The following is a 27,107-nucleotide window of genomic DNA, read 5'->3' as shown; positions in this document are numbered from 1 at the left end:
ACAGCTGTGACCCATGTCTCACTGAAGCGCACCCGGGACAGCCAGCAGCGGGGCTGGGCTGTATGGCACTGCTGGTCCCCGGGCGGGCGGGGGGAGCCCTGCAGGGCTCAGGGAGGTGTCCTCAATGCTGGGCCTCGGCAGGCAGCAGTAGGGGAGCGTGGGTGAGGCGGGAAACGCCATCACAGTGTGTCTGTGGTGAGGGGAGGCCTCCATCCCCCCGCTCTCCACCAGGACCGTACCAGCCCTGCAGTGTGCTGACGACCGAGACTGAAGCTGCCAAAACAAAGGAAGGAACCCACTGCAGTTTTATTTTTCCTTAGATAAATTTTTTATATAGAATATATTACAGTCAGAGTTTTCAGCTTTTAATCAAAAGATAACAAGTTATTGCAGTTTTTTACCCAGTGAAACTACCGGTGGAAGGAGAACTTTCTAGAAAGCTGTCTTGTCTTTTAAAAAAACAGAGGGAAAAAAACCCCACCCGGACAGAAAATACACGTGTAAGTTGCGCTTTGTGCCCACCGGTGCCCAGCCGGGCGGGTGGGCGTCCGTGCAGATGGGAGCGTGAGGTGAAGAAGCGGCGATGGGCACAATACTACAGCGAGGGAGGCAGGCCTGGGTGCTAGCAAAGTCGGTTTCCTAGGCACGATGCTTCTGCTCCAGCTTAATTGCATTTAAATCAGGACATGAAAATGTGGTGGGGAGGGAGGAGGGTGGCGGTGGTGGCTTTCACCTGCGTGGGGAGGGCTGGGGCCCTCAGCCTCGCCTCAGCTCGTGCAGCTTGTGAGCGACGCGCTCCAGCTCGGCCTCGATGGCAGCCAGGCTCTCCAGCTCCTGGTCCTGCAATGAAAGCCCGCAACATGCGTCAGCAGCCACGGGTGGGCAGCCCTCGTGCCCCAGAGCTACAGAAAGCCTTGCCTGGGGCTAGCTGCCAGCGGTGGCACAAGCACAGTCCCATCTCGCCCCATCCCCTCAGCCCACTCCTGCATTTGCCCCTCTGGACAGATGTCTGTGCGCAACTAATTAATCCTGTCCTAATGTTAAATCACTGCAGCTGGTGATGGGGACAAGACATGCAGCCACTGTCCTTCCCCAGCCCCACTGCCATGCAGGGCGGTCCCTGACAGGTCTCTCCCTCCAGAGTGTGGGGCTGGAGGGAGACGGCTGCCAGTGAGCTGGGGCCGGGGTGGGCGCTGCCAGCAGCACTGGGTGCCTGTGTTGATGCAGTTGTTGATGCTGCACTTGTGCCCTGCTTGTGGAGAGGACGGCAGTGTTCCCTCTCCCCATGCCATGCTGGGTGTCCACATGCACCTCCAGTACCAGAAGAGGCTTTTCCATTTGGGAAAATAGTGACTAGGGAAGCTATCAGGCTTCCATAAAGGTTCAAGCTGTCCATTGCTTGGTGGCCTTTCTATAGTGGCTCTTGTGTTTCTATGCTGTTACTTGAAGCTACTTTATTTAGCATGGGTACTCAGATTGGTAACTGCACGGTTTTGCCTGAACTCTGGTCATACACAACAGGCCCTGTCTCACTCCCAGACCCAGCTCTGCCTGTCCCTCACAGCTGCCATCACCTGGGGCTCGCTGCAGATCACACTTTTGCCCAGCGCAGCAGCAGCCTCTGTGGGAAAAAACTTGGGGCTGTCAGTGCTAAAAGTGCCTTTTCCTGGCCGCAGAGCTGAGGTGACGGCCCCTTGCCTGTGCAGAGGGAGAAGAGCCTTGCTGCCGCCTGCAGCAGCTGTCAAGCACAGGCCAACGCTGAGCCACTGGCCTGCACTGCGTATGTGGCTGGTGTGAAAAAAATGAAGTATGTTTAAAAAAAAGTAATTTTTCTCATCCCTAAGCTGTTTTCCTGAATAAGGAAAAAGTCACCCTGCCCCTCCACAGGGCCCTTGGCTCAGCCCCTGGGAAGGCTCCACCTACAGCAGTGTGCCAGCAGCTTGGGGTGCCCACCAGCACCCAGGAGAGCCAGACTGAGCCCAAGCGGCTGTTCCAGTGTGTTTTGTTTGAAGCGAGTCAGGGAGCAGCTGGCTGAGGCTTGCCTTGCTGGAGGGGAGCTTTGGCTGCAACCGGAGCCCCCAGAAAGAGAAAATTGTGCTCTTCTGCCCTCCACAGCACCTGAAGAGAGGAGAGGTCAGACCCAAACCACTGCCTCACACTGTGCCCATGTGCCCTGGCTTTCTTGCTCCTGCCTGGCCGTTCAGGCTGAGCCCCAGCAAGTGCAGGGGACAGCACTCTCGGCCCCTAGCTGTGCCCACACTGGCCTCACTGGCCCAGCCACATGGCCATGTGGCCTGAAAGTGAGGAGAGGGGACAGGATGACAGCTGCTCTGGGAGAGCTGGAGCCTGTGCCTTCCCTTCCCTCACTGCTGGGTGCCTGATCTGACACCTCCTCACTGACTGCCAGAAGCCTTGATCTAGTTTAAAAAAAAAAAACAAGCCAAAAAGTCTTGTTGCAACTGTAAACATAGCAGTTTTACAGATTCAGCAACCTCCTTCCCAGTCAGAGGCTGAGTCCACCACCTTGCAGACAAGGTGCACCCCAGAGCCACTCGCAGGGGCGGGTGGGGAGCAGCTTTCTTGGGGGAGAGGTCTGGGGCATGAGCAGGTGGTGCTGATGGGGCAGGTGTCCACCTCCTCGGCAGGCACCCGCTGCATCCCTGCTCGGTGTTTGGCTTTGCTTTGAACCATCACAACTGGAGATGACCTCTCAGCAAGGGAAGGGATGCCGATGGTCAAACTTTGGGCAATGTCTTGGTGCGTAACTAAGGCAAGAGGGGTGTTTTGAAGGCAAAAGAGCTGCAGTAAACTGGCTTCACCCATCTGCTTCCCGAGTTTGTTCCCAGGCACCTGATCATGGCTTGTCTCAGAGAAAACACCCGCAGAGCCCAGCCCCGCTCTTCAGCCCCCTGCACCGTCCTAAATATCTCAGCACAGAGTTGAAACCGCCACTCCTGGCCGCCAGGGAGGCACTGAGCTACCACATTGCACCATGCAACATACCAGGGAAGGAGGTCTCTGACTTTGGAAACCTGGCTTAGATGTATTCCTACATCTGTCGACCATTTCCACTCCAATGCCCCAGGTCTCTCACCACAGCTGCACCCCTGGCTTACCTCTGTAGGAGGTCTAACACTACTCACTCTGTCCTTGAGCCAGGGAAAGCATTCCCTTTGACTTGGAGGGACTTTGGGACACAAGACCGACCCCCAGGCTCCAGATATAGCTCTGTTCACCATGTCCAACATAGGCCAGTGCTAAAGTCCTGTTGCATTTTTAAGACTCTGGGGCAGGGCATGTTTTTGCACTAGTCACTAGAACTGTATAAAAACCAAAGGCACAGCCACTTGCAAATCTCCATAACACCTAGGGCTGCATGACTAGAAGGTCACAAAGCATCTCCTTAATGTCACAGAGAGCCAATGCTGGCTGCACAACACCAAGGTACCATCCACATCTCCAAGCATAGTTTGGATTCCCAAGTAATAACTGTGTGGGATTTATTCTTAAGCCTATGTACACCAACCTCTGTTCTCCTGTTAGCACTGCCTTCCTCATCCTTCTTTTCTTCGGGCATGGGAGCAAGCGGGAAGCCTCCTTCACTGCTGTCCTTCTTTGAGTGATGCTTCCATGACCTTCTCACATCTTCCTCTGGACCACTGAAGTCATACTTGTGGGACCTAAATGCCATTTTCATGGACCTGTCTGGGTCTTCCCCGCTATCATTTTCCTCCATGCGCTTCTTTGATGTCAGCTGCTTGGCCAGCTCATCCATTTTGTTCCACCTCTTGGAGGCTTCCCACTCCCTGGAGGACTCCTCCTCCATCTCCTCACTTTTGGCATTCCTGAGCTGGAAGGTGTCCTCCTCCTCCTGCATCCCCTCATCCTCCAGGTGATGTCTTCCTCCTCTGAGTGCCCCGGGCTGCTCTTCCTCCTCCTCCTCCTCAGAGCTCCGCCCATCTTTGCCAAATCCCAGAGCATCATCATTATCTGAAAGAGCATTAAACACAACAGTGAGCACAAATGTTAACCTTTGAACCAAGCCTTCAGGGATGATGCAAGGTGGGTTTTCTGACTTAGGACCATTTTCTCAGCATTCTGGAAACACCCACTCTCACATCACCGTGTCAGTAACAAGGCATGGAGGCAGCAGTCAAAAACCATACAGGAAGTTCAAGAAAAACAAATTACTTGTCCTCCGGTGCTATGAAAACTGAGCAGCAGGCAGCGAGGCAGCTGCTGGGCCTGTGTTACCCACTGTGCGTGGGCCCACACAGTCGGGTGCTTGCAGAGGGGCCTGGGTGGCTGTCAGCGGGGGTATTTCTGTAAACCTGGTAAGCACCTGCCTGAACTTTTAGGCTTTAAAGCCTCTTATCTGTCTCAGTGCTTTCAGCTCACCCCGGGGTAGGTATCAGTGCAGTCGTCTGGGATACGTACTGTCATCTCCCTGCATCTCCTCAGCCTCCTCGTCCTCCTCAGCCAAATCAAGTGACCTCTCTGCTTCGGTAGGGTCCTCCTCTGCAGCATCGTCTCCTCCATCATCCTCCCGCTCCACACGTTCCCCTGCTGCCTCCTTGCTCTGCTCCTGGCCCTTTCTGGATGGCTCCTCTCCCTCATCCTTGAACTCCAGGCTGTCCCTGAGGCCTCTGGGCTGCTCCTTTTCATCCCCTCGCTGCTGCTGCTCATCCTCACTGAAGTCTTTACTGATGTGATTGTCCAAAGCTTCATCTCGCCGGGCATCCTCTGTGTCCCTGATCTCGTTGCTCTCTGCTTCCTCCTGATCCTCCTTCTCACTAGGGTTGGCATCCCGTGACCTGGGGTCCCTCTCCTCCAGGCTGTTTTTTCTGTCCTCTCTCGAATCTTCATTTTGCTGGGTTTGCTGTGCTGCCAGCTCAGCGAGCGACCCCGTGGGCTGCTCCTCTTCAGAGCGCTTCCCTGCCGCATCTGCAGAGGGAGGAGCGAGAAGCGACACATCTCCTGAGAGCTCATTTCACAAACAGCAAAGCCTGTGCTTTTCTCAGGGAGCTTCAGCCCCGCTCAGCAATCTGCTTAACCAGCCCATGGATCCTTTTGCAAGTCACTTCAACATATGCTTGTGTTCAAGCAATGCGGTGCTCTCACTGGTGCCTGCTCTCCTGGAGAGACTTGCAAGGCTGACGTTAAACATATGCCAAAGTGCCTTGCTGCAGCACAGTCCTCATCACCCTCTCTTGAGATGCAAGCAACAAACTTGCCCCACATGAATCCAGATCGCATGTAAAATGGAATTATTTAGGAGCATAATACGGCACTTGCACAACTCTCCCTGCTCTGCGTGCTGCACTAACATTGCATCCTTATTTCTTCCACCAGGTCAAAGAGGGAGCCAGGGCTGTTTGCAAGTGAGCCAGAGGGAGGGTGGGGCCAGCTCTGCTCTGCAAAGCAGCTACTCGGCAGGAGCTTAATGGAGGCTGGGTATTTGCTCTTGTCCGTGTCAGAGACTGGTCTCTTTTAACACAGTTAGCCATAGAAATCACTTTGCAAAAGAAAAGATGGGGAGCTAAAGAGCAGTGGCAAAAGCCAGATGGGTATGGAAAGGCGAGCACAGCCTCAAGGAGGGCTGAGGAGTGTGCTGGGGTGAGGGGATGCAGCGAGTTGGTCATGTAGGGCTGGTGACCACCAGTGACACCACGCTGGTGTCAGTGGGCTGCCTGCAGGCCTGGACGGCCCAATGTGCCATGCTTCATCCTTGTGCAGTCTCCATACTGCTGGTGCAAAAGGTTCAGGTCTGCCCTGGCAGGAGGGAGACCCAGTGCCACCTGTCCTCTCTGTTGGCTGTTGGCTGTGCTGGCTGCAGCAGCAGCCCCTGGGGGTACTGATCCTTGTCGCTTTGGGCAGATCTGGGCTGATGGCGTGTCATTGCTGAACTGCCATGGCTCAGCCACACAGCCCAGAGCCTGCTCAAGACCCTCTGCAGGGGTACTGCTGCTGGATGAGAAATCACCTCACCCCACACTGGCATCATCTATTCCTGATGTGGGAAAGGGAAGGGGCCAATCCCTCCTTTCTGTTGCACTGCCTGTCTCTATCCAGGCCATAGGAGCGTAGTGACAAGGGGAAATCCCAGCTGAATGTGGTCTTTCCAAGATGCAGGTGTTTTCTGTGGGTGTGTGCACTGTGTTTATCCCAAGTTCAATTTTCTCTTGAGAGACCCGTAACCTAATATTGTGGATGCCTGGAAACAAGGGTGGTGGGAGCAGAGCCGGATTGCTCCTGCCTGTATCACTGAGTCTTTCAGCATGGGATTTCCTTGGCTGTGACTCATTTTAAGCATTAGGAGTGAGTGACAGTGTTGGCAGCAGGGTGAAAAAGATCAGTATTGGTTTGGTAACTTGACCATCAGCAGTTACTATAGCTCAGAAATTACATGTTGTTTAAGCTAGTAAGTAAGAACAAAGCAAACACCGGGTTGCTTGTGTGTGTCAGCGGCAGCATCAAAGAAGATGCCTAAATGAGAAGCAGATGGACATATCAAGGCTGTTAGAAAGAACATCCTTGTTTACAGCCTGACCTGGATTTCCTGGGTGGGGGGAGGCTGACACTGACCTCTTTGCTTGTTCTTGTCATTCTGACTTTCAAGGACTTCGGAAAGTTCATCTTCAAAACCACTATTTTTCTTCTGCTGCCAAGTTCTCTCATTGGCACCTGCGTCAAGTGACAAAAAGTACAGAAAGGCAACATCCCCTCCTGTGTTTCAGAAAGTAGAGGTAGGAAAATAGTTCTGTTTCCTTTATAATTATATGCGTATTTTCTACAATGGACAAATCTGCCAAAGGGGAGCTGGGAAGAGAAACAAGACTGGAGGGTATGCGAATCAACTGCAGTAACAAAACACCATCAAAAACATCACCTGCAGGAAAGAAAAAGGTCTCTAAACAAACAGAGAAGCAGGGTTGCTAGGAAAACTAATATTGATGGAGAGCTAGGGAATAAGAGATGCTGAACTGCAGCATATTGAGGCCAACAAAAGACTTAAACATCAGGGTTTTGAAGGATAAAAATTTCCTCCTTCCAGATGCTGCCCACATACTCCTGTTGAGGCAAGCACTGAGAGACCCTGTGCCCTCCTGCCTGGTCATGGGGTCCCGTCTCCCCAGGCGCTGCTTTCCCACCAATCCCCGGGAGGGAGGAGCAGCATTCATTCCCGCTCCAGGGATGGTCTAGGGCCCCAGGGCCCCACACCTTAGCCTCTGGGGTTATGGAGCCAGCATGACAAAAACAGCACCCTGGAGAAAGTGTTGTCTGAAGGCAGGCCAAGCTGGAGGTCAGAGCTCAGCTGTCCAGGCACCAGCACTCCCCAGGCAGCCCCATCCCACAGGAATTGCAAGCCAAGCAAGCCCTGCCTAATCCAGCTCATGACCTGCTTCTGTGCCTTAATGAAAAGGTAAGAGCCAGCACTGCCAGCCCAGGCCTCTCTAGCCCTACATGGGGCAGAGCTAGATGGTGTGGCCTCTCCAGCCTGAGCAGGGCCAGCTGCAGCCAGCACAGAGAGGACCTTTGCTTTTCCCTCAGGCTACACAACTCTCCCATCCCCAGTCACTGTTATCTGTAGATTAGAGCTCATGTTACTCCAGGACAAAATGGTATGATGGGCTGAAGCCAAGGAAAGAGTGGAGCAAGATGCACCTCTGTGAAACGAGTCCCTACACATGGACTCCGTGCTGTATGGCACAGCCTGTCTGATAGCTGGGCGCTCCTGCTCACAGCTCTGGCGTGCCTGGGCAGCAGCAGCCCAGCACACTGAAGAGGCACAGGTTTCTTTCTTCTGGATCCTCAGAGCATCCCCAGAGCCTGTCTTCAGTTACTGCCCAGTTAGCCCCTCCACCAGTGGGATCTGGGCAGTGACCAAACTATTGCTTTGAGAGCTACATGGGGCTCTCTCCTAATCTTGACTTCCTGAATTTTCCCTCTCCTTTCTTCCTGTTGCGTGTGTGGCTTCCCTGCTCTGAAAGCAGTCTGGTGGCACTGTCTCCCAGCCATCCCTGGCAGCTCTGCCAAACAGGAGCAGGGCACAGGGATGCCCTGGAGAGGGAGGGCTGCCAGCTGGGTTACTCCAAGGAGAAGGGCAAGAGAAGGTTGGGACCTGCTCTCCTGCAGCCTGGGGAGAGCCCTACTGCAGCTTCAGCCAGGCCACCTGGGCAGAGGGGCCTGCACTGGCTTTGAAGTAGCCTTGCCTGGGACCTGCACACCAGCTCTGGGGACCTGGGCACCTGAGAATAGCCCTTTTCCCCTTTGCACACCCCTTCGTCCAGCTCTGTGCTGCTGCTGCTCCCACACTGAGTGGTGAGCTGCCCACACCCCTGCAAACCGAAGGAATGTGCATTCAACCTAAGGAAGCCAACAGGAAAACCCCCACTGGGGGCTTTCATCAGAGTCTTTTAGGTGCAAGTCCTGCTCAATGCACAGTGAGGCTTCCCTTCTGCCACACCTGGGTTTAGTGCTAGACTCCAGCTGCGCAAACAGCAAAGGTGTTCTTGTCCTTCATTCTAGCTTGGGAGCTAGTGGTTATTTGTTGGATTAAATTATGGTGTTTCCTTTTAGGGTTCTCCCACCCCAAAATGCCTATACTCTGCATTGCCACCAAGTTACATTAACAGTCATTTAAATCATTAGATGCACACTGGAGTTATTATAAGAAAATTCCTGTCCTCACTCACCCAGTCTCTAGTGGAAATCCTAGAACTAGATTTCCTGGGGCACATTTATATGATGTCAAATTACTGTAAAATACAAAAAAAAAAAAACCCAAAAAAACCCAAACAACAAACCAAAAACAAACTGTGCAAGGAGCTACAACAGACAAAGCCCCTCTTCCCAAATAACTGCAGTGAAAACGTACCTTGAGCCGCAATTTCCTGAAGTTCCTTCAATAAATTTTGGTGGCGAAGGATAGAAATGATTCGTTCATCTGCAACAGGGGAGACTTGGTACAGAAGGTGGTCAAAGACAACCTCCCCCCAGCCCCAGGAAATGAAAAACAACCCCAAATGCCACCTCCCTCTTTGTTTACTCTTTTCTCTCCCTTGTCCTGCTTTGCTGCCAGATCTCTTAACCATGTGGTTAAGATGACAAGATGGTCCTGTGAAAACCAGGCAACTTCATGTCACCCAGTGCCTTCCCTAGCTGCAGTGCCAGCATGACACATGGCCTGGGCTGAGCAGCAACTCCATCCCTGCTTCTGCAGCCTGGTGCTGACTGGTGAGGTGACCACAAGGAAGGTGAGTGTGTCAGGGACCCTTTGTGAGGTGCTAGAGCATGTGTAAGGGCAGGACCAGCCCCTGCTTGTGTCTCTGCCAGAGCTGCTCTTGCTGATACCCAGCATTAAATCGGAGCCTGTACCTCCTCTGAGTGTTTCTAGGCATTCCTCACTGATCGGCAGGGGGTTTGGCTTCGATAAAGTATCAGAGATGACCTCTACAATACATTTCATCACCTGGAAAGAGACAAAAATACAAATTAAAGCACTGCTTTATTGTCTTTTTTTTTTTTTTTAATCTATTTGTTACCAAGGCTAAAATGCAGCAGATGATGGCACAGATCCTCTTGGTTTTCTGGTTGAGCCAGAACTGAATGTTCAGTTCCTTTTTAACCTAATGCAAGAACAGAAGGTACCTCCCAACACTGAGAGGTGAGCAAATGACATGTGGCAATGGAAAGAGCTTCTTCAACATGACACACACTTCAGCTGAGGATCTCATGACTCCAGCCCATTGCAGAGGTTGGGCACATCAGGAGATTAAAGGTGATGTGGGTATATACATACAGAGCTGAAAAACATCCTCTTTTAAGTCAATATATCTCAACCTGCATCTCATAAAAGGGCTCATTGAGAGGTTATAGAGAGTGACAAGTGGTCAAGCTCTTCAACAGGTGGCCTTGAAATCTTGCAAGCTATTTGAGTCCTGAGAAGGGCACCACAGTCTGCAGCCAGGCATGGCAGGTGACATGAGGCAAATTGTACTTTCGAACATGGATGAGAAATACTGCTCTTAAGCCCTAGTGAAGGACAATACACTCTGGAGAAGTGTTTGACCTTGCACTTGAGTGTTCAAGCCATCTATTATAGACTGGAAGAGCTGTTCATGGAGGCAGGTCATCTGAAAGCAAGGAATTTCCCACACTTCCCTCTGAAGCATTTGCAATTAATTGCCTGAGGCGGTTTCCCAGACAGGATGAACTCTGGGCCTGCCCTTTCCAGCAGCCCTTTGCTTTGGTGTGAAATAAGAAGCATTATTTATCTAGTTTGTCACTTATACTGAGATTGCAGACTTAGCTCTTCACCCATGCAACTGCAGCACCACAGGGATCACCTAGTGCCGTGTGTGTGGTAGAAGAATGAAACCCAGAGGCACAAAGGCAAGGTGGCACCTCTGGCAGGGGTGAAGGCACCCTTGCCACACTGAGACACACCACCAGGATCCCTGCTGTGTGGTCATGGTAGACCCAAATGGTCACACTGGAGGGAAAGCAGCATTTACTACAGTCCAGTGCCAGTTAGTAGTGCAGGAATCAGGCTGCTTTGTTCAAAAGGATGGTTATTTATAAAGCAGCCCAAAAAGCACGCAGGGCTCACAAATGCCTGAGGAAAAAAAAAGAGGCTACATTGAAAAAAAGGATACAAGTAAGCCTTGGGGGCCAAAAGTTCACCGACTAAACCTCTTTCTTCTGGTGATTTTTGCAGGCAGCCCTAAGAGCCCTGACCTCCCTCACAAGGTGCCATTCTCAGGAGAGCAAAGCATTGCGGCTGCAGTAGAAATTAAACACAAGCCAGCAATTCCCAGTCATCTACAATGTTGCTCATTCAAGCAATTGGATATATTCATTGACCATCTGGAATGGGCAAATAAAACCTGTGTGAAGAGAATTCTGCTTTTGCAGATCACAACCATAAAATGCTGAACTCTTAACTCTTTCACAGTTTGAGGGGATTGCCTGCTGGATTAAAAATGTTACAGGAAAGATCTAACAAAAAGGAAGCAGGGAAATTTCCCTGGTATCATTCTTCTGTACCACAAGCAAGCCATTAATATTGATTTTAGATGACTTTGAGTAACTTCACTCTACTATTAAATAGAACAAACCCCAGATTTTGATACTTTCCTCCCATGTTTCCCAATCTCTGGAGCCACTTACTGCAGCTGTATTCAATGCAACTTCAGAAGTAAGGACTTTCTCAGCATGAGAAATAAAAACCTGGTCCAGTGAAAGACTCTATATAAGCTTTTTGAGGACTTCTAAGCTGATTTAAGGTCTTTGTCTGAACACAAAGAAACACATCAGTCACCACAGAAATACGGCCAGCTCTGCAGAGGAACTTTGTAACATAATGAAATGCAGAGTGCAGTCATTTTAAAACACTCTCCTTGACTTTTTGGAAAAGCAAGTCTTGCAGACTGAGACTTCACAAGGTCATGAAATAACAGCCTGCATCAGAAAATGAAGGAGATCTTTTCCAAATGAATGTAACTAATCCAGTGCAGGAACTTGGACTGGAATTTTGCCATAACTATCCTCTAACTGTGAGCATGTAACTAGATCCTTAAGAGCTGCTCATACTGTCCCTACAAAGAAATCCCCAAAGGATCATGTCCTTACAAGGACAAACTTCACCACTTCTGGTGGTGAAGGGCTCAGGCCCTTCTGAAACGTATGCCACTAAGTAGGAAATAGCGTCCTTCAAGCACAAGAGCGGGCAAGCACCAGAGATATTGTAACTGCTTTGGTCGTGTTCCACTCCCCATGGAAAGCTGGTGGTGGAAGAAAAGTCTGATGACCTGCTCAGGTAAGGCTTGCAGATGCTGACTACCCATTTCACAGCACTGAGCCACCCGCAAATGCAGGTGGCACAGAGCATGTTGAAAGCAGTGTGGTGTGTAGGAAGTGCTGCAGTGCTCACTGCTGTACCCAGGTAATGATACCCCTGCCCTGCTCTGTCCTGTGCAACCAGGACTTCCTTCACTGAAATGCAGTGTCCCAGAGGGTGGTGAAGGTGAAAAAGCCCTAATGGCTTCTTCCAGTTGCAGCAAAACTCAAAAGAAAGGTGTGGTCTGACTTTGCTCTTGGCTAGAGCCTGTGTCAGTGCAGTACCCAGGGAGGAGACAGGCTTGGGAGACAGTTCTTCCTCAGTGGAAGTGGAACCCATGTGGAACCCATGGAGTTGCACCAGCTTCCACAAAAGCTAAACGTGGCTTGCAGGCAAGTGCCATGTTTTATGTACAAAGCATATTGGGGAATAGATCTCACAAAGAAAATTGTGGAATTAATGGATTGTCCCACCAGATGCCGAATGAGCATCCTACTCTGGCATGGCCAGCTGAAGGGGCAAGTGCCCCTTTCTCAGTTAGCAGCACACAGCCTGAAGCAGGCACCCAGTGGCTCACAGATCATGGCTTAGTCCCAGCAAGGGCTAAGCAGGCTAAAGTTCTTAACAAAACAACAGGTCTCCAGGCCCAGGCACATCTGATAGGATACAGGGAAGCATATCTCATGGTGCTTGCCCTGAAGGTAACAGGCGGAGACACTGTACAAGTGCCCTCCCCTACTACTCCCTGGGGAAAAATATGATGTGGCTAGAAGATTTCAAGAAACAAAGGCATTCAAGAGGTAGTGGGGGAAAGGCTGGTGTCTCCTTTCTGGACATTAATTTCTGCAGAAATCTTGATCTGGGCAGCTAAGAGTTCAGCACGTCTGAAAGATTATAGGCTTTACAATATCAGGAAAGGGAGGTCTGTCACAGGTAAACACAGGCAAGCACACCTACCCAAAGGTGCCAAAAGCCTGTTAGGAGTGCCCACACTTGCAAAGTGCAGCTCTGAATGTCAGAGAGGTATGACACAGGTGTATGCACAGAAGCCTATAAAAGAAGGCTGGAGAGGTCAGCCAAGTCCCACACTGCTTGTAGAGATCCAGACAGGCTGAGCAGCAGCTGAGGACAGATTAGCAATCTGAGAGTAGCCAGTTGCCTATTTTTCAGTAACATGCATGTTTAAGTAACACACACCCCACAGCCATACAAACACAGATGTATACACCCCCCCAAATGCACAGAGTTCCAGTGATGCCCTTTCCTGAATCATGCCTCCCCCCACTCTAACCTGAGTCACCTCCTGTTGGGAGCTTTGAAAAGCTGAAAGTAGGAGGACTGGGGAGTGTCCAACCTCCAGCCCCAGCCCCACCATTCTCCAGACAAGCTTGTTTGGTCCCTTTGATACATCCTGAGGGACTTCCCTCCTGCCCAGGTGCCCACAGGTGGATGCACAAAGGGTAAATCCTAGTAGGAGGGAGAGGGGGCAGATGGATCCTGCTGCAGGGATCTCATGCAAATCCCTGGCACTTCCTACAGGGCTTTTCTGCAGGGGCAGCCAAAAGCCAGCCAGCTACATGGAGGTTAAACATCACATCTCCAACTTCACTTGCCCCTTCCACTACAGGCCCATCCTTACCTTAGTGTCCCCTTTATTCATGTCGTTTGTCACAGGAAGGGAGATGCCTGTAAAATGAGGGGAGGGCAAAAAAAAGAGAGATTATTCCCCTCCACTGGGAGACAAGCTGAGAAATCCTATCCTGCTAAAAATGGGAATGGTGAAGAGGGGCATTTCTCTCTGCTGGAAGTGGTCCTTCAGTGCGGCAGCTGAATGTGTGCATCGTGCCCCCCTCAGCCTTCCCTGGGGAGGGGAGGAGAGGGGAGGGGAGGGGAGGGAGTCCCCAGGCCGGCGCGGCCGCGGGCCGTGACCTTGCGGCGGGCGCTGTCCGCGGTGCTGACGGGCCGGGGCGGGCGCGCGGCCAGGCGGGCGGCGCTGCCGGGGTCTCCGGGCGGCGGGAGCGGGGGTCGCGGCCCCGGCCCGGCCGCACTTACCCGGCACGGCCAGCAGCAGGACGGCCAGCAGTCCGGGGCGGCTCATGGTGCGGGCGGGACGGAGGGGGGACGGAGACGGGGCCCGAAGGTGCGTCAGTCCCGGCGCGGGGGCTCCAGGCGAGGCGCCGGCGTGGGACCAGCACCCTGCGTGCCTACGGCAGTGCCCTGGCTGAGGATCCCAGATGGGGCACTGCAGCAACCGGCTCATTTATATATCTCAGCCCCTCGGAAATGGCGTCAGGAGGAAGCCACCTCCTCCTCTCTCCCCCCTCCCCGCGCACAGAGCCTTCCCATCAGCCGCCACGGCTCGCCGGGTGCTGGAGGAGCAGCCACACGCCGGGATCCTCCCGACCCCCCCCCGCCTGCCCGGGCAAAGGGTTCCAGCAGCAGAGCGCCGGGCTCCAGCCGCTCCTTCTTCTCACACTCAGCAGGAGAGGGCTGGCTGTGGGGTGTGTTTCCACGCTATAGCTTTCCCAGTGCCTCACCCAACGCTGGCAGTCCTCAAGCACCTCCGCATATGTGCCCTCTCTGTGTGTTCCAGTAGTCAATGGTGAGAGTCACCTCGTGCACCCCAGCCAGCAGAGCCGCCTGCAGGTGGATTTGCCCTCTAGGGGTGCCCTTGTCTTTCGCTGACCACAGAAGATACCTAGACAAATAGTCTAGAACAGATACTGAAGCTTTTAGATGCCTGTTAAACATCTCCACAGAGGATAGGAGTGTCTGTAAGACTGCTCAAGAACCAGAGAACTGGTCGCCATGAAACCGGTTTGCCAAAGGACATGATGAGTCCCAGCTATTTTATGAAAGATTTTTAAGTAGTAGGACATCACTTGGGGTAAATAGCAAAGGCTGGTGGGTGTTTTGTTCAGCTATTGTGAATCTGCAACAAATTTTAATAGGTTGCTCTCCTTTGTTCAGTGGTTCATAACAACCCATAGCATCACCCTACACCCTAAGCACTCTGAAGTTGGAGCAACCAAGATTACCTCGTCACCAGTTTTCATTGACAAAGGAGAGGGAGGAAGGAAAAAATTGTACCATTCTTAGTCACAAGCATTTCCATGCCCTTGACAAAATGTCTGTCTGTTCTTTGGATGGAGAGTCTGTCAGGTCAGACAGCTGGATTCTCTTTCAAAAGTGACGCCAGTGCTTCTTTAGGACAATGGTCTCCTATTCCGTGCTATCCCTCAATGAATTTCAGAGGTCACAAAAGCCAGGCACTTATACTAGAAAACCAAAATCAGAAAAATGCGCTGTCCTTCGTCCCCCCCCTTCCTTATTCTGCTCACGGGGGAGTCCTGCACCCAAGGAGCTAGGGACAACATATTTGTTCTAAGATGACAAGAACTTTTCTATTAGACTAGGGGATACAGACTTCGCTCTAGATTTTCACCGTCTCTTTCCATATGCACATGGCAATGTGCTCCCAAATGTCCTCTAATATGGGATTTTAATTCGTGCTTCAAAAGGCACATTTGAATTGTAAAAGCCCATTCATACAAAACCAAAGCTCCCCTTGTCTGTTGCATTTTCTCTTTAATAGCAGAGATCTGGAAATAAACCAATCCTCTGAACAGTGCTTTGTGGATGGCATTGATTGACAGTTACATGTTTACAAGACCATGAAATGAACACCCATGGCAGTTCTTGTTGCACAGGGAACCTGCATCCTCCAGAAACAATAGACGTCCTTTCTTTTGGGCTGTTGGGTTGGGGCTTTTTGTGTGTGTGTTGATGAATTATTTACTGGGGGGTGTGGGGGTGGAGTGTGTCACATACAATGGCCCTTTACTCCTTCAGGATACACCAGAGCATTTTAGTCTCTGAGTCTGAAATACTGAACATTATTAAGCTTGTTAATTCCTATGTATTCCTAAGAGAGAAACAGACTGATCTGCTTATGAGGCTATGTTTACTTAGTCAATATTTACTTATACTTACATATAAATGTTGATCTTATTGAGGCAATAATTTATCTCAGTTCTAATCCATTTTCTTACATGAAGCCAGTTTCTTCCCTCGAGCCCATTTTTAAGAAATGTCACAGGCTATGTAGCGTCCATGACTATATTTTTTTCTCTCTTTCTCAAGATGTGGGCTCACATCCATACAGTTCTTTGCAATGGAGAAACTAAATGTTTTCCAGGTATGACATGCATTCTCCCACTGTAGCAGCATATAATGGATGATGAATTTTTCTATTTCTTGCCCCAAGAAAATGGATATGAAACTGTTAATCCAGCAATCAGTACTTCTGCTATTGGAATTTGTCTCATTAGGCACAGCTATATTAGGAACTGTCAAAGTAAAGCATATCAGGGAAAGATTTGTGTCAAATAGTAAAAGTGATCAAATAAAGAAGTGGAAGGTATTCCACTCAGAGAAATGCAATGCCAGAAACAGACTTCAAGGGAGGATCAGATTTGTAAGTCTCTGAAGTACCTTGTGTTTTAGTATATGGAGAATAGGAGTAGATCTTTAGTGGGTAGCAAAGTGATGATGATGGACATTTCTGACCAGTTCCAGTCTTACAAAAAATGCATTTATGTCTGTAGAGAGCGATTCCATTTTTCCTTATACCTGCCCAATTTCTAGTGCATGAATTGTGGTGAGAATGTGAAGAGCCATATATCATTATATGCCTGTGGTCACTAACATAACATGTGCAGGTGGGGAGAGAGATGAGTTAATGTGGTGGGAAAAAGATATTTACCTTCTTAGCCTGAAAAAAAGGTGGCAATGGCTGGATGGATGGACGTAGACACCCAGCACTGTTTCATTACCCATGCTCTGAGCTGAGCGAACAAGAGGGCCAGCCTGAAAGCCAATATTGGTATAGGAATATCCTCCTATGCATAAGGCCATTTGCTCAAGAGGTCACATGGCTTAAGTGCTTTTCTCAGTCAACACATAAGAGTCACTTTTTTTTGTTTCAGACTTTAGAAACTAAAACCAAAGGATCTGGGGTATAGCTCTAAGCTACTTTGAGAGCTTTGTTCTCTAATTTCTTGGCTGAAACTGGGTTAAGAATTCACCCCTCTCCTGTGCTTGGAAATACTGGCACTGCATTTCAGACTGCTGCCATGTTACAGGTCTGGGAACTGAGGCACAAAAAGAGAAAAAGTGTAATTTTCATGAAGATATCAAAAAAGATTGAAGCCAAGGCACAGCTTTTACCCACACCTTAACAAAAAAGATCACTAAGCAAAAAATAGGCAGCAGTTAGCTTCTTGAATATGAAATCAATTGATAACTCTTTGACTGAAAACCTGAATGTAAGCACGCTGCCAAATTAGTAGCAAGGTCTATTAAAAACCCCACATCACACCTTTCTTCTTTCCCACATGTTAGTCAATCACACTTGCCTCTCAGTTCCCTCTTACAAGCCTTGCTTGTCTGCCTGTAAATAGAAAGGAGCTTCAAAGCACAGACTGCTGTTGTGAATATCCATCTATGCTGTTAAAAGGCAGTCCTCCCTCTTCTTTTTCAGGTCAGAGGCAAATAGATGTTGACTTGCTTTGATTTTCTTAGTCTAGACTGTGCTTGCACCAACCTGAAATTAATTGATTTTCTTGTTCAAAGGTTTACTTACACCCCATAAAAAAGCCCAATATTGTGCCCAATCCTGACAGTAGCTACTGCTCTGCCTATCCATTTCCATCCTTGCCTGGAACGCACAGCTCTCACTGGGGCAGATGGAGTATGTTCTCTACTGGGAGAAGAGACGCCTCTGTAGCAATCACAGAATACCATCTGGGCACCCTGAGCTTGGATCTCAATAAAAATTTTCTAAACGTTATTCAAACACCACTCTGGAAAACATCATACCTCTCCAATGTCTTGGTCAGCTCACCTGGCACTTAGGGAAAGCCCTCGCTGATTCCTGTGAGCCCCACTGAATCAGTAAGAAAAGATGTGGAGACGGAGGTACTTTCCAGCCAGAGTGATCTCAAACCGTCCCCTCAGGAAATTACTGATTATGCCCATGGCTATGGTTTTATTTGACTTGTGACAACACAGTCTGTGTCACGCTTCTGTACATAGTAAATAACACAAAACAATTTTCTAAGTTTGAAAATGGTCTAAAACAAGTTAATGAGAAGACCGTTGATAGCGCTTAATGTTTACTTACCTCCAAAGTGAGAGACAGATAGTCCTATTTCTTGCCTTGCAGGCACTAACAGGAATCATGAGAGCTAAGAAAGAAAAATGTCAAGAATGACTCAGGTCTTTGGACCTGCACTTCTCTTCTGGGGGTCTGTAAGCTCACCAGACCACCTCCACACTGCCAGCAGCTCACAGCTAACACATGGACCCTCAATCAGCACCAGCATCATCCCGGATTTTGTACCTTAAATGACTGCCTGGTAGTCAGATTTGTACAGATTAATCTTATTCCTCATCTTCTGCCTTTAAACACCTATATTCCTTCGTTCCTGAAGTGCTCCAAGCTGTCCATCCACTCTAGGCCTGTTGCTCAGGGAACACCAAGTGAGGCACAGGGGTATGTAGGTCTCCTGGGTTCCCCATACAGCCAGAGCATGCATACTGATTAAATGCTCTGATCATGGTAGGGGGTTTTTGTTGAGATGCAAGTTAGATGTACTTGTGCTAACTTTCCCAATTCATGAAGATTAAGTGACTAAATCCCTAATTAAAAAACAGTTACAATTAAAAAGACTTTTTTTTCTAAAGGCGGAGTTTAGGAATGATCCTAAACTGGGCATCAGCCCTGACGTTTAACAGTGGTCCACAATGTTTTAGTGCTAATTAGAAGTAGCTAGTTTGCATGACCCTCTGAACAGAGTCTCTTTTCAAACCTGCTCAGCCTGAGGACTTCTTACAGCAGTAAGTGCCACGGCTCGCTTAAACACTGCAAAAATCTTTCATCTGTTGTTCTAAATTATCTCTTATCCTCATGCTAAAAGCTGGAAAAAAGTTACTCTGTCTTCCCTAGGCCAGTGAGGATCTCATAGATATTTACATTTCTCCCTTACTCATCTCCTTTCTAAAAGAAGCAACACCAGTCATCTAGATCTCATCTGGCTCCTCAAAACCTGGCTACTAGCCAGTGAGTCCCACAACCTAATTACTTACAGCATATAATTACCGATAGTGTAGTCCAAAGAACTGCAGGTATATCCTGCTCTCACTATGGCTTTTTAAGTCTTCACTTACTAGTGTCGCAGAAACTTTCTGGGGATACCTGAAATACCTGTTTTTCATTTTAGAAATGACCATACACAGATGTCTTGGGAGTCAGTATCCTTCAAGATGTATTTATTCCCTCATACAAAAGACACGGTGAAGATGGTAGGGAGGATGACTGGAGGTCTTAGACACACTCCAGCAGTAAGCCAGTAGTAGAGTGGTCTCAGCCTGTCTTAGGCAATCTGACTCAGCCTGGATGAGGCAAGCAAAAAGACTCCCACTGAGGCTTCGTTGGTCTCAGTTGGCACCTTGGTCCCTTCCCTCCAACCATTCACCCTGGTTAGGGTCAGAATATTCTCCACACAGCCCGAGCAGAGCTGCAGGCAGCCTTTGCAGTGCAGATGGCTCTTACCTCAGATGTTCTGTTGATAAGGCAGTTTTCGAACACCAAATTGCATGTTAATGCCAGTTAATGAATGTTCTCTTTACAGGCAAAGCAAACCTTTCCCTTCTATACTAAGCAGAGAACAGGAGGAGGTAGCCTTTCAGGTGTTAAATTGCCTGAGAGTATCAGCACAGAGCAGCATGAGGAACAGCCATAGAACCTTAAATTACTGTTACTGGGCTTTACCTCACCCCTCAGGAGCTCAGGTTTCTTTCCTGACCAACGCTTTTTCTTGACAGGAGACCAGGGGCTGCAGTGCCTTTCCTTGGGGAGCAGCAATCACCTTCTGCAGAGCAAGGGACAGCAGCATGAGGCACCTTCAAATGCAGCAGAGCCTCTGCTGAGCCTGCCCCATTCACATGCTCTGCAGACAAAATGGTCCAGACAGGTTCTTCCGCATTGCAAGATGAGCCCAAAGAAAAGTTGGGGGATCATGAGGAAGCTCTCTGTCCCCCTAGTTTCGTCTGTATGGGGGGATGGATTTGGGCTTCTACCGCCGACCTTGCAGAGATCTCTTCATTTGTACTCAGCTGAGTTTAGACTCTGCTACTGCTTGTGGGAATATTTCAGGACAAGCCATGCTTTCTACTCTGCTGGGGATGAAAAAAACCTAAGAAAATCCTGATTGTGCTTCTCTCTGTTTTTCAGGGTTTTTTACTGAAAAAAACATCTGCTGGCTCTCAACAGCTTTTTGTTGTATGGATGCAGCTAGACAACCACAAACATGGCGAAATCCTTGTACGTATTTCATGCCATGTAAGAGGCAATTGCTGTCATGCATAACCCCAGGGGAGCAGAAATGGAAGGGTTTCCCCCAGGCAGAGAAGATAAACGCGTGCTTCGTTCACTTTGTATTTAAAGTTGCAGTGAGTACATGACTTTCTGTACTGAGGGGAACGTTGCAGCTGTTTTGCTTGACATAGAATCACCTAGTAGAAGAGTATTCACTTACTGGAAGAGTAAGGAACAAATTTGTAATTTGCATTTCTAAACAAATTGTGCATTAAGAGCCAGAACCCAAACATACTCAGGCCAATAGAAAGGCTCTTACTCTTTTCAGTGAGTTTTGGTCTGAGTCCTTGACATGGCTTCCTTCTCTGAGTTTGGGATGCATTTCCTAGAGGCAATGATATAATTTAAGTGTACTCAGACAAGGAGTAAAGGTAATAGTGAGGATGTCAGCTACAAGGAGGAATAACTGCTGTTCCAAGGAAGTCTTGAAAAAAAGACATATCAGTCAATGTTATTCCTAACCAAAAATAAAGACGGGAAATCAGTTTGAGTTCTCCATGTATAATAGCAGACTCAACATTTTATTCCCTCTGAATATCCATGGGGTGAGCCACCAAAAACGGATCAGGTTTGCTTTGCTCAGCTGGACATTTTTGTAGACCTAAACCTGTGCTAATATAAAATCTTGGAGAGTGAAAAGCTCTAGAAAGTCTCCTGATTGCCCAGACAAATCCTGAGCAGAAGCAGTCTCCTAATTACTGAAGCTGCATCTCGTGGTGGCTGAGAAGGGTAAGTTCTCCTGGGTCACTCGAAGGGGAAATGCTGGTCATGTCAGCCACTGCTTATTAAGCCTAATAATTCCTTGTCTGTGAGCAGACTACTTGACCCAAATCTTGGCAATGGTTGCAAAACATCTGATTAGATCCTTACTCCAGGTTTCCTGTACTCTTCTGTGGAAAGATGCAAGCAGCAGAGAACACACCTATGGGTCTTGGGAGCATGGTCTGGCCCTTCTTCCTTTGGGAGGCTCTTGGAAAGAGGGCTTCAGGACTTCATGCAGTCACATTGATGGGAGTTTGAATTTGAATGCTACAGGAGCAAACTCCTTGTAGGTATAGATACTGGAAACACCCTTATTTATATTGGAAAGCTAGAATAATTTATAATGTTTCCAAAACCCAAGAGCAACACTTCATAGGTGGATCAAAGTAGAAGACCTACTTTTGCTTTGAAAGGGACTGTCAGGCATCAGGGATGACTCTCCTTTTGCCTATACTGGCTTTGCATCATCTCTGTGCTTAGAAGCTTCAGTGCAGCCTTAACTTCTGCCTTGTGCCAGGATGGGGAGAGCCAGGTATAGGTGCTCTTCTGAGCTGCTGCAAGAGCTGACCTCTCAAGGTAAGTCCTTCTGGACCTCCCTGCAGGGATGTGTGGGCTCCTTGGATTTTAGGAACCTCCTGCACCTTGTCAACTTGCTTTACTTAGTGCCAAGTCATACAGATGCTCCCTGTGGTCTTAGAGGTCCAATAACACAAGGCAAACAGCCAGCTAAGAAACACAGCTCATCTAAAGTGGTATTTCATGAATAAATGAAATAGTTTCTGGATTGAAGCAGGCTTCTGTGTGACGAGGGTTCACACATGGCAGAGGTCAAAGATCTGCAGAAGCAACACGTATAAAACAGTTCTGGTCAAAGGGCCCATTGTCTCAGGCTGGTTGAAAGTGCCACTAGAATAGTGGTCCCCAGTGCTCCCTCAGCCACCCCAGCAGTTGAGAAGGACATTTATTGCTTGCCTGGGTCCCTCCCCGGTTGTCCGTGGGCTCAGGATCACTTGTGTAGAAACCCTCTGGAGGAAGAGAGCCTCAGAGGGCCATGTCTCCACACAGCTGCCTCTGTGGGATCTAGCACAAGGGATTAGGTGTATCAGTTGTCAACAAATCAGCTTTCTTGCTGAAAAATACTGCTACTGTGTTCATCTGGGAGCTGGAAGATCATGCTCTTCCCAGGTGTCCCTTTACTTTTGAGATAGGGCCCTTCTGCCACAGTTTCATCCTTGCACAGAAGGGGGGAATCTCTTAGCAGTTTTCATGAGAAAGGAGGTTCCCTGCCTGCCACTGTTTTCTTTGTATCATATGGGTCCTGCTCCAATAACATAAACCTAAGCTACATTTTATGACAGCTACAGCTTTCTCCAACTCTTGAAGATATCAAAGCAGGAAGCCAGTGTGAAGGATCTGAGTGTCCTTCCTCAGCTCCATCACTGTCACAGACATACCATTACTCACTTTCACTCTGGTCTATACACAAATGGCATCTGTGGCAGCTCACGTTCTCCTGCAAAACCTTAACAGGAATCTCCTCCTCCTTGAAAGGAACCATAACAAATCACACATCTGCCTAGGAACTCTTCCATAATTTTGGAGATTTATTTTGGCTTAACACTGCTGTCAATGTACATGTTGGCCAGTTTCTCTTTCTTCTGCTGCCAGACATAGGGATGGTGCTTATTGTCCATTTCAGTAGATTCAGCCTGATAAAACCATATGCCTCTCTGGCTTTGAAGCTATGAAATATTGAACAGGTGATGCTACAGACTAAAACCTGGTATTTTAGGTGTCACAGCAATAGAAACAACAATATATGTAGTTGCAGACCTGACTTGCACTGATTTTCTTGTGAAAGTGGAGAAAGAGCTGTAAACCCAACAGTGGTAAAGATGCCCCAAATCTTGGTGTAGAAACTCTTTGCAGGATCAGTGCATCAGAGAGCAACTCAGCTCCCTCCTTGAAAATTCATTGTACAAAGTGTCATTATCTATTTTGATTATATTTTTAACAAATAAAAGCAGAAGTGAAATGGGATATTTTTGTCTAGCATTTTTTAAAGTACAAAAACACATATATCAAAAGCTTTCAACTGAAAACAACTTCAGTTCATTTAAATATTTTGCAGAAACACTTTTCCATATTTTGATCAGTTCTATTTATAACTGTGCTGAAGACCATCTATACTACCATCAACTGGTATGTTTATAGCCATCTGGATAACAGGCTACTCATGTTTTTAATATGCTTATTGTATCTATTGATGATTTGTTAACCCTTTATAAACAGCAGGTACACACTATACAATAGCCACAAAGAGGTGTTCAGTCCTGACCTTCCCACCTCTGTTCACACACTGCTGGGTACCACAAGCACTCCAGTTTTTCATTTAATTTTATTTTAAAATTTGACATCTGAGTGCTTCAAATCATCAGCCTTCTGGGGTTTATTCCTTGACTTAAGCAGAAAAATAGTTTTTCATACTCTGACAGTAGCTCCATTAATTGGAAGAGGTGGGTAAGCAGAGGGGCCCACTGGAAATTTATTGAGCTCCCTCCGCTCTGCTCTGAAGATGCTATCAGAAAAAAGCAGCAGCCCTGGTTGCCCTTGCAGGGGCCTCAAGTACAGCACAATTAGAGCAGCTGCTTGTGTTCTGTGGTTAAAGAAAGCTCCCAGGGGACAACGTATTGCTGTTTGATTGGAAGAGCACTCAATTGTCTAATGAAGTTGTTATCCTCTATTTAGCCAGAGATGAGAAAAGGAAATCTTTATGTATCACTCCTATGTAACAAAAAAAAGCTAATTAGAGAAGTCAGACCCTCAGGGGTAAAACAAAACCACCACAAAACAAGGCAATGGCAGCACTGAGTAAAAGTGAGCAGGAGTCTTGGCTCAGCTATGCCAGCTGCTCTGTTTACCCAGCCCAGAGGCTGACACCTATGCCTCACTTTGCCCCATCCAACAAGAGAAGGTGCTTCCCCATTTTTGAGGGGCATGAATATTTTCATTTTCATCTTCCATATTAGAAGTATCCCCTTACCACCAGAAATGACCTTGGAATATTTTTACTACTATTGTGACAAGATCATCAGGTGAATAACAAGAAGCTGGATGTCTCATTTAATCTCATTTTTTTTGTTAAACTGTAACCCTCACATCCACTCCTGAGTTCACTAGGATTCATGTGGACTTTGGAATGACCAAAGGCAGGAGCAACGGGCTTTGTTTCAAAACCCTTAGAAACATATTATGTGCTTCAAGAAAATACAGGGCTCCTCCATATTACCCAGGGGACCTGGCGTTTCTATTCCTATTAACATCCTGGGGTGACACTGCTGTTTTTCTTGTATGGATTAGTTTGAAACTTTTCTTTGGATAATTAGAGCTGAATGATGAGTATGTACTCATGGGAAAGTTCATTTTGTAGTCACTGAATTCTTGCAGCCAATGGTCCCTGCTACAGTGATAAATGGATGCTTAAAATAAAGAACTTCCCAAGACAGGCATTCATCCAACAGCAAAGCCTCCATTTTAGTGACAGACACTAAGTTTTATGAAGTATTTTTAACCCCCCCAGTAGCAATCACACTGCAGTTATCTTAATTTCATACCTCCAATATGCAATAATATTTTACTTTTGAACAAGAAATGAGAGAACACAGGGTTTTATAGGAGATGTCTACTGAAGTGGGCAACAGGAAGGGCTGGCTGTTGGTTATGCTCAGTGCTATCAGAGGTTGTGTGATACCCAGGGATTGTGCTGGCCAAGGACCATGTCATCCACACACCCTGGGCAACACCATCCAAACCTCTCTGTTCCTTTCAATAACGCCCATTACCTATGCTTTCTTTTCTTGTATCCAAAATATCCCACCTGACATTTTATTTGTCTCCTTCCTACTACCCATCCACTTTTCCTTAAAACCACTGACTCGGTTCTTTGATTTTAATTCCGAAGGGCTTAACTGCATCCTGTGTTTGCTCTGAACACTATGTCCCCACACCATCCTCGCTGACACCAGAGAAGTCTCATCTGCTTTAATGTGCAACTTGGGATGTTCAGCTTTACATGCTTGCCTGCTATAGGTATCCTCTCTAACCTACAGAAGAGTAGATGCAAAGACCCACTATGGCTCATCCAAGCCTTTGTAGGAGTGTAAAGAGGGACCTGGATCACTATTTCTTGAGCTCCAGGTTTAACACCCTCTCCAGGAGGCTCCCTTGGACTCCATTGCCAGTCTGTCACGCCTTATGCTGAATATCCAAGTGTTTTTCTGTTGTGCTTTGGCTAAAAAGGGGATGTTTTAATAGCAGTCTCAGCACAGATCTTTGTTTCCACTTAGTATTTCATCCCCCTATGTTTTCCTGCTAGGCTGCACCAAGGCTAGATTTCTTACTATGAAAGCAGGGCACAGCTTCCTATGCCAGCCCTTAACTTCATAAGGATTTCACATTGGAAACTTTGCTCGCTAGATCCCAGATGTTCCCCATCTGCAGCACTGGTCATGACACCTAACTCATTTTATGGAATTGGGTCTGCATTTGCCTCTGGTTAAATTGCTTGAGCTGCAGATTGGTAAAGATACCTAGAAGTCAGTCTGCTAACCTAATTCCCTCTATGGCCTTTGAAATAGCTGCTAGAAACACCAGAGCTGCTCAGTCCCTCAAGACAAATATTCTCTCTTCCTAGTAATAGTCCAGGGAAAGACCTACTTAACTCATCTCCCCATTGCCAGAAAATTGCCCTCTGTTTTCTAGTGAATCATACAGCTCGTTTTTCCTTTCCAGTAGTCACGTGGACTTTGCTGCTGTTCACCTGCCAGCCGGCAACTCCTACAATTACTGCCAGCAGTGAGACCAGGCGGCAGCAACATCGGGCAGCAAATAGGTGTGAAGGAGTCAGGTGACTCATTACACAGTTTGGATCGAACCAGCACTAACTAAGCTGGTGATGCATCAGGTAACGGACATGATTAAATTGGGGAAACATTTCATCTTGCAATAAAAGCTGAGGGACCTGGTTTTTATGCTCAGCTTTACTATTTCCCTCCCACATGACCGCTGCAACACATTTAAGAGCTCTGTGCCTCAGTTTGCTCCTTAGACAAAATCCCATTGTTACGTCATGTCTTTGGAGAGGGCTCTGGGGCCCAGAAATGAAAACCCCAAGAAAGCATTGATCATTCTTTTTCTATAATTTTCCTATTTTAAATGGATTCCTCATCTTGTCTTTTGGTCAAGAGATAAGGCAAACACATAAACAGTTTTAGTGGCAATTTTGGTACAACAAATGTTTCAGGGAGAGGTCACGTCAGTCCTGCAGGTTTGGCTCAAGCCAACACCTTTTTGAACTGAGAGGAGCTTTTCCTGCTTGCCATCAGCAGGACCTGGCTCCCATGGAGGGGAGAGAAGAGGAACACCTGAACTTTTAACTAGCTGTACTTTATCTCTTGCTGCTTCTCGTGCAGCCTAATTAATCTAACTATGGGCTCTGCATTCCAGCAAGCAGGTCTATCGCATTTCACAGGACTCGTGAAGCAGAAGCCCTGCACACCCCTGGGAAGGCTCCTCAGCTGCAATGAGTAAGCACAGCACCCCTGAGGTGAAGGGAGCTTTGCAGCAGACTGCAGGTGAGGATCCTCCCCTCTGGGTTTTGAAGCTTGAGGACAGAGTTGGCTGGTTGGGGAGCACAGAGCACTTTCATACATATCATCTCTGCCACCGCAGTCAGCCATCTGTTCTGAGTTTATTAAAAGTGATGTACTCTGTTGGGAGGATCAGGAAGCATCTGCTAGTGCACTTACATTCAAATCCTCACAGCAATCCTGTCCTTTTTTAATTACTCAAGCCCTCTTTTTGGTGAAACCACAGAGATAAACGCTTCCTCTGTAAATGGGAGGCATATTATGCTAATGCCATTAAATAGCTAATACACAGAAAAACAATTTAGTGCAAGTAGCAGCATCTATCTCAGGATTTAAGAAAGCTGTTCTGACAGATCATTCCTTTTAAAGGGATCACCATCTAAACCCAGCTTATGCAGCAGCACAGTTTCTCTGC

The 27,107-nt window shown here is 48.0% G+C and overlaps 1 protein-coding gene across 1 annotated transcript; it reads right to left on the bottom strand.

Annotated features, from left to right (window-relative positions):
• Positions 1 to 291: 291 nt before the first annotated feature.
• On the bottom strand, positions 292 to 14,116 carry CHGA (chromogranin A). The gene is made up of 8 exons (XM_064460611.1): positions 13,895 to 14,116; positions 13,482 to 13,528; positions 9,379 to 9,472; positions 8,879 to 8,947; positions 6,586 to 6,684; positions 4,438 to 4,944; positions 3,527 to 3,990; positions 292 to 840 (listed from the first exon to the last, which is right to left on the bottom strand). Exons 1-8 carry the CDS (start codon positions 14,100 to 14,102, stop codon positions 757 to 759), a joined length of 1,572 nt encoding a protein of 523 aa, XP_064316681.1. The 5' UTR covers positions 14,103 to 14,116; the 3' UTR covers positions 292 to 756.
• Positions 14,117 to 27,107: the final 12,991 nt, after the last annotated feature.

Source organism: Phalacrocorax carbo, chromosome 9, assembly GCF_963921805.1.
Source record: "Phalacrocorax carbo chromosome 9, bPhaCar2.1, whole genome shotgun sequence".
In the NCBI taxonomy this organism is placed as follows: Eukaryota; Metazoa; Chordata; class Aves; order Suliformes; family Phalacrocoracidae; genus Phalacrocorax; species Phalacrocorax carbo.
The sequence above is the reverse complement of the archived record's forward strand: the minus strand, read 5'-3'. Positions and strand labels throughout refer to the sequence as shown.

Bases quoted from the DNA above. Each gene is read 5' to 3' on its own strand.
- CHGA (XM_064460611.1), bottom strand. From the start codon at position 14,102: ATGAGCCGGTTGCTGCAGTGCCCCATCTGGGATCCTCAGCCAGGGCAC. The intron at 8,948-9,378 runs GTACAGGCTCCG...CCCCTGTTGCAG, and splicing joins CCTAGAAACACTCAGAGGAG to ATGAACGAATCATTTCTATC. The intron at 6,685-8,878 runs GTACGTTTTCAC...CACTTGACGCAG, and splicing joins TCAGGAAATTGCGGCTCAAG to GTGCCAATGAGAGAACTTGG.